The following is a 7,500-nucleotide window of genomic DNA, read 5'->3' as shown; positions in this document are numbered from 1 at the left end:
ACTAATCAGCAAAAATGACTTTAGATTAGATTTAGAAATAAGAGTGTTGAACTTCCTTCTCCTGAATCCTATTGTTCTTTAATCCAGAATAACAGCAGCTGAAAGGTTTGTTTGAGTGGCGCCCTCTACTGTACAGGAGTGAATCTGCATTTCCTTCAGCCTGAGGATTATTATTTCACTTTAGCTGTGAAAGGGTCTAAACCATGGGTCACCAAACTAAGGCCCGCCACCCCCCTCTGACTGGCCCCCCAGCCCATCTGCCCCCCACTACTTGAAACGGCCCTATGAGGCAATCCCCAAAAGTCGTCATGGCCTATTTTTTTTTTAATTGCTTTTTGGAAAATAACAACATGTCTGCATCTGGTATTTTGTTGATTTTTTTCAGTTACATTTTTTTGAATTTTCCGAATTTTCGTCACCTGACATGTTCGAGATCAAGCAGTGACAGACAATGCACGCGCACAGAACTGTCAGATAACTGTCAGTGTTCAGGAAGTTTGGTGACCCCTGGTCTAAACATTTGCCAAAATTATAACTTTTATTATTAAAAAACAAACAAGCAAGCTCAGCCCAAGTGAGAAAAAGTAACGCAAAAGTAATGTAACACATTACTTTTCATAAAAAGTAACTAAGTAACGCAATATTGTAATGCATTACTTTTAAAAGTCACTTTCCCCAACACTGCAGACACGTTACACACTCACATCGCACGGGCCGAACCGGGTCTCTCCACAGAACTAGCTTACCTTGTTCAGAGGGAGCAATGTTGCTAAGCAACACAGGACACATCCACAGTAACCACGGTGACAGCGCCATTATAACGACAGAGGAACGGACAAGGTGAAAGCGGCGAGACAGTCTCCTTGTAGAGTCAGATGAACCTGGAGAGAGAGAGGCAGTTAACAGAGAGACAGTGTGTGTGTGTGTGTGTGTGTGTGTGTGTGTGTGTGTGTGTGTGTGTGTGTGTGTGTGTGGAGTTCAGAGGACTGAGTCAATTCATTCCAGAGATACACAGACAGAGAAGATGAACATGAATGAGATGAGAGTAAAACTCAGAACTCCTGCCACATCGCTGGATCACTGTTTCAGGTTACAGCCGAACCCGCTAATAGGGGTGGTTGATTATGATTTCACTTTTCTAACTTTAGTTAGTGTGTAATGTTGCTGTTTGAGCATAAACAACATCTGCAAAGTTACAACGCTCAAAGTTAAAAGCAAAGGAAGACAATTTTTTTAAAGGAACACTCCACCCATTTGCATTAAGCTTTGCATTGTTAGAAACCCAGTCATACTATTGAATGGTCGTGCAACACTCTCTCATTTTCCCCTGAGACGGGAGAAACCCGTATTTACCTCTTAACACTTCCTCCCACAATGACGCAAAAATCGTCATTTTGCGTCATTGTAGGAGGAAGTGTAAGAGGGGGTGGATTTCTGTTGAGACTACAAGCACTAGTTCCCACCCTTTCAAACCCGCCCATAGGGGGTTGGACCTAATGCGCTAACAGACCTATCACAGATCAGTGCCAGTGCGTTTGATTTCCAATGCCATCCTCTTTTTCCCCGACATGTCCAGCCGTCGAGATTGTCCAAAATGTCCGGGATTCGGCTTTTGCTTCTGCGGTCGCCATTCATTGTTTACATGCACACCTTTTGTTTCAATCTAACTGAATTCATTCCGATTGGTGAATCTGAATGTAGTGTTTACATGAACGCTAAACAAGTGATCGGTTGATGTGCGTTTTAACATTGCTAAGAAAATTCCCGCTCCTCCGTGAGAGATAGGAGACCGGTGCGTCTCAGTAATCACGCCACCGGCCTCGCGCCGTTCTCCCGCGGCCCTCAGCCTCGTCCTGCTCGCCACAGTAAACATAATGAAAGCCGAATCCCTGACATTTTGGGCGATCTCGAAATCCAGGGCAAACTCATCACGGAGACTCGCTAGTAGCTTAGCTTTGTTGTTGTCAACTGCCCTCTCTTACCAGTAGGCATGGCTTGGGAGTGGCCTCCTAGGGCAGCGAAGCAAGTGCATTCTGGGAGTTGTTGTCTTTCATCCACATAAGCCAAAAATACATTTTCTGGCTTTTCTTAGTCTAGAAAGCTCCAAATTCAAAAATAATTTCACATTTCTTCTACATAAATGACCTATTTTAAATACACATTCATCTTTCCAGAGGTAAAGTGTCCCTTTAAGGACTACAACAAACGGCAGGAAGGGACTACACGACATTCCTCTCGGGATAGTGACATCACCAACCCCAATGTTTACATAAACCCCGCCCCCGGAACACGATTTATAGATTATCAAGACAGAATATGCTAATCAAAGACTAGAAGATAACTACACATAAGCTACATAAATTCATCAACAAACCATTCAGAAATGTTGCCACTTCTTCTTGAGTCTCTCCATCTTTCTAACTCCAGTTTGAACATAAAAGGCTAAACGTTTGATACATTTTCAGTGCATGTCTGTGTGAAGTAATCAAAGCTGCTAAGGACCAGAGCTCTTGAAGCTCCGTCCTCTGTGCCGGGAGCAGCAGCTCATTTGCATTTAAAGGGACAGACACAAAACTAGACGTTTTTGCTCACTTTAACATGCTATATAAAAATATCTGTGGGGTATTTTGAGCTAAAACTTCACATACACACTCTGGGGACATCAGAGATTTATTTTACATCTTGTGAAAAGGGCAGTTTTTGTGTTACCCAGATCCTGGGTCAGACGTAACAACCCAATGTTTGCGTACTTTTCTTGTGTTACTCAGATCCTGGGTCAGACGTAACAACCCAGTGTTTGGGTAGTTTTTGTGTTACTCAGATCCTGGGTCAGATGTAACAACCCAATGTTTGCGTAGTTTTCTTGTGTTACTCAGATCCTGGGTCAGACGTAACAACCCAGTGTTTGGGTAGTTTTTGTGTTACTCAGATCCTGGGTCAGATGTAACAACCCAATGTTTGCGTAGTTTTCTTGTGTTACTCAGATCCTGGGTCAGACGTAACAACCCAGTGTTTGGGTAGTTTTTGTGTTACCCAGATCCTGGGTCAGATGTAACAACCCAGTGTTTGGGTAGTTTTAGTGTTACTCAGATCCTGGGTCAGACGTAACAACCCAGTGTTTGTGTAGTTTTAGTGTTACCCAGATCCTGGGTCAGACGTAACAACCCAGTGTTTGGGTAGTTTTTGTGTTACCCAGGTCCTGGGTCAGATGTAACAACCCAGTGTTTGGGTAGTTTTAGTGTTACTCAGATCCTGGGTCAGACGTAACAACCCAGTGTTTGGGTAGTTTTTGTGTTACTCAGATCCTGGGTCAGATGTAACAACCCAATGTTTGCGTAGTTTTCTTGTGTTACTCAGATCCTGGGTCAGACGTAACAACCCAGTGTTTGGGTAGTTTTTGTGTTACCCAGATCCTGGGTCAGATGTAACAACCCAGTGTTTGGGTAGTTTTAGTGTTACCCAGCTCCTGGGTCAGATATAACAACCCAGTGTTTGGATAGTTTTAGTGTTACCCAGATCCAAGGCTTTTTGCGCCCTCTTCAGGAGAGAGCAGTGCAGCTCCTTCAAATTGGTGCATGTCTTCGGTAAAATACAGGTTTGAGTAAATGTTATTTTATCTAAACACGTTATTGTTCTGTATATCGCTTAATTTTATGCAAAGCAACATACAGGCGCGCGATGTGAGTCGCCTAAACAAGTGTTGCATCGATCTTTTTCACGTGATGGAAACGCCGGATGCCTAGAATAAAATTTTATGATTTTATTCAAAAAGATACAGAAAATAAATAAAATAAAATGTAAATAAAATATGTTCTCAGAACTGTGCACTGATTGTATATGGACAGTTTGTGGAGCTGTAGCCGCATATTTCTTCTATGAGTGAAACGCAGGGCGGGGTGTGAAGTTAGAAGTTCCCCCGCTGAACATGGTCAATTACACTTGAATTACTTCTAAATGTTTACATTTTTACTTCTAATATTTGTTAAATGCGCTTAAATGTTGGCAATATATATAAAAATATCTATATTAAAAATGATATAAAATATACTATACTGTGAAATACGATTGAAAATAAAGGAATTATCATGCAAGCCAGTCAATGTATCGAGTATTTTTTTTAAAGTTTAGAGGATTTAAATGAATCCATAGACATTAATTAATGTATAAAGAAAAGAAAAGAAAAAAAAGGAAAAAAAATAGTACTATAGTAAAAATTAATCAACTATGCTGGGTTAAATAAACAACCCAATTTGCTGGGTAAAATGAACCCAACATTTGTCCTGTCCTATATTTACCCAGCCCCTGGGTTGAAAACAACCCAAAAACCCAGTGTTTTTAGAGTGCTGTGAGGAAGGTCAGGGCTTATTATGATGGCTGTGTTTATCGACGCATCTATTGATCATCAGGCTCCAATACTGTCATAGCAGTAGGTGTTTTCTGCAGAGATGATCATAACATCAGAGGGAACAGCAGTTGAGCGAGCGGCTCAATATCACGTTCAGGTCACGCCACAGGCTGATCACGCCAGAGGCCTGAACGCAGACCTGCAGCCTCATGAACAAGCCTCCACCTCCACACTGTCATATACAGCTCATTCCTCATTTAAACATTCCCTGTTTTTTACAAGAGCTTTAGAGGTCATGCACATACACAGTAGAGACCAAAAGTGTGTCCCGAAGGGAGTTTGTATGTTTTTAATGACCCTACAAGTTTGATTAAGCCATCAAAATATAAGGAAAATATTTTATATTCTTTACTGTTTTGTTCTTCCCTCATATTCAAAATATTTAAACTTGGTTAAGGTGTTTATCTGACCAAATTATTTGGCATTAAAAGGCAAATTACAGCTACAGGTTTTATTTTACAATGCAAAAAACAAATTGTAGAAAAACAAAAAAGCTCACAAGAAAAAGCAAACATTTACTACAGCATTATAAGTTATTAATATTTCATTGGTTGTCTCTTGTTTTTGCATCGGTTATTTTTATTTTTTTTATGACAGTCTGGACAAAAATGATGTCGCACAATTCATATTATCACAAAATAAAACAATCGACTGCAAGCACAACAACTACGCAATATGCTTACAAAATTTCAAACAAATTTGTTATAATATTTAAATAAAGTGTAAAGTATGCCAGACATCACTTTTATCCTCTACTGTACATACAGGGTATATATTTATATATATATATATATATATCGCGCTATATAGACAGACTTTAACATTGTCCATGGTTCGTAAAAATTCTGTCATAATCTATTATCACCATCATAGCTACACGATTCTGAACAGACAACTAAACAAAATAACATGATTTACTAGAGGTTCTGACAAAATGTTAATTGCTGCAGTCTATTTAAAATAAATGAATTATTTAATATATTCTGAATCTAAATAAATTATTTAAAAAATATGACTCACTCATTACTAGATGAATCAGTGTTTTTTAAACGAATCTCTTGAATGAATTCCTGACAAATAAAAATGTTAACTCACTTGTCGCCACCTACTGGTGTAATAATGTAATTGATACAAATATTTGGTGGTGGTGGCACAATGGATAAGACACATGCCTTTGGTGTGAGAGACCCGGGTTCGAATCCACTGTGAGACACCAATGTGTCCCTGAGCAAGACACTTAACCCCTAGTTGCTCCAGAGGCGTGCGACCTCTGACATATATAGCAATTGTAAGTCGCTTCGGATATAAGCGTCAGCTAAATGAATAAATGTAAATGTAAATGTAAATATTTGAAGTGTCAAGTTAAAGAGGCTACATGCGATTTTCTGAAATTTAAACTCGCGACTGACACCTGTGGCCAAAAAACGGAACTGCTCTTCCTTTCTGCTCGCTCTCGTACGTGCACACTTCACAAGTCATCCGCTGCAAAGAAGTCAACATTATGTTTACAGAGGTAAGAACAGTCAAATACATATATTGTTTGAGAAACTAAGTTTGTTTGCTGACAAGCGGTGGTGGCAGAGTGATCTGAAACGTTTAACATGAACGCGCTTGACGTCACATCCGCAGGCAGCGCGGGAAAAATCCGACCCGACAGAAAATAGGAAAAATAGGATACAGGCTTATAGGTGCACCCACTGTGAGCTGACAAGGTGTCAGTATGCTCATCAGGAGATGTTTGAGTCATAAATGGTCAAATAAAAAGGCTATTGTTACGTTTATTTTGGGGAAAAAAAGGCATATAGCCTCTTTAATTTCATGAGGTGATTTTCTCTATTTTGATCACTACAGTAGACACCAGTGTTTATATTCGAACTATAAACGTTTATGCCAATACTTGATTAAATGAATGATTGAAAGACAGAAATAATGATACTGTGTGGTAGAAAAGGCTGTTTGAGTTTAATATCTATCCATGACAACGGCTCTCTCTGGATCAGAACACAGATCTGAATGTTAACTGTGATTTTATCACAGGTTTAATAGACAGAGCCGAATCACTGTCATTTAGGAAACACCATAATGGTGAACAAACATTTTAAAACATTGGCATCTTAACCTCTGTTCATAGACGTCTGACAGAAATAAAGTCAGTCTGGTTAGTAATAAGTGAAGCTGGTATTGCTGTTTGTGTAGTTGTTTAATCCTTCTCTACTGAGATCTTCACAGATTTAATGTCTTCTTTTATCTTCAGTTGATTTCATCTAAAGCCTGGTTCACACGGGACGATTTTAAAATTGTCGGCCGATTTTCCAAACCTGAGAGACCCCACACACGGGGATAAAAAAATCACGGGTCTAACAGTTTTGGTCGTACAGTGTGTGGTGCGCAGCCATACGGCAAAATCAACACATCACACACGAACCGATTTGACTCCCGAGCATTCCCAGATCAGACGGGAAATCGCGCAAAATACCTCGAGATCAAACGTGACTTCAGAGTAAACAATCATGGCGGACGAAGAGGATGCAGTGGCAATAGTTTGTAGTTTGTTTTTAACCGAAAAAAAACGTTATCAAAAGAAAAGGCGATGATCTCTGACGTCCACCGGACTTTCTGGTGCGCCATGCCACCGGCTGTTTTGATTATATTTCCCGGTGTTTCCTCGCCACCTCGCTTTCTGATTGGCTACACTCCACAGTCCACAGGCTGCGTGCTCGGGGGACACCACACACGAGAAGAAATCGGGCCAAATAAATCCAACATGTTGGATATCCCCGATTTGAGATTGGAGCGGTCCCGACGTCCTTCCGAGCAGACGAGAGCAGCCTTAACACACCACACACGGCAGGAATATCTGATCAGATTATTTTACGATAATCGGAGCATCCTTAAGATTGTCGGAAGGGGTGAATCGGGGCTAAAATCGGCCTAATTATCCTGCCGTGTGAACCAGGCTTAAGACTGTGACTAAAAGTCAGTTGTAGTTCTTGTGTTTCTCTTTCCTTCAGTGATTCTGCTTGTTAACAGCAGGTGTTCATCACTAATGCTCAATCATCACTCAATCACTTAATTATCTCATTAACTTTAACACT

At 40.3% G+C, this 7,500-nt stretch overlaps 1 protein-coding gene across 2 annotated transcripts in view; it reads right to left on the bottom strand.

Annotated features, from left to right (window-relative positions):
* LOC309491661 (adhesion G protein-coupled receptor L1-like) overlaps nucleotides 1–7,500 on the bottom strand; it is a 16,301-nt gene that overhangs the window by 5,563 nt on the left and 3,238 nt on the right. Inside the window, exon 2 of one of the 2 annotated variants that reach the window (XM_082190711.1) lies at nucleotides 747–881. In XM_082190711.1, coding sequence (XP_082046837.1) covers nucleotides 747–816 — 70 coding nt within the window. In that variant the 5' untranslated portion in view covers nucleotides 817–881. Of the gene's footprint in view, nucleotides 1–746; nucleotides 2,690–7,500 lie in introns of those variants that run through there. The other variant, XM_082190712.1, reaches the window with a different exon arrangement.

The sequence above is a fragment of the Leuciscus leuciscus genome (assembly GCF_965113295.1).
Source record: "Leuciscus leuciscus genome assembly, contig: HAP1_SCAFFOLD_700, whole genome shotgun sequence".
Classification (NCBI taxonomy): domain Eukaryota; kingdom Metazoa; phylum Chordata; class Actinopteri; order Cypriniformes; family Leuciscidae; genus Leuciscus; species Leuciscus leuciscus.
Note: the sequence above shows the minus strand (reverse complement) of the source record. Positions and strands in the feature narration are given on the sequence as shown.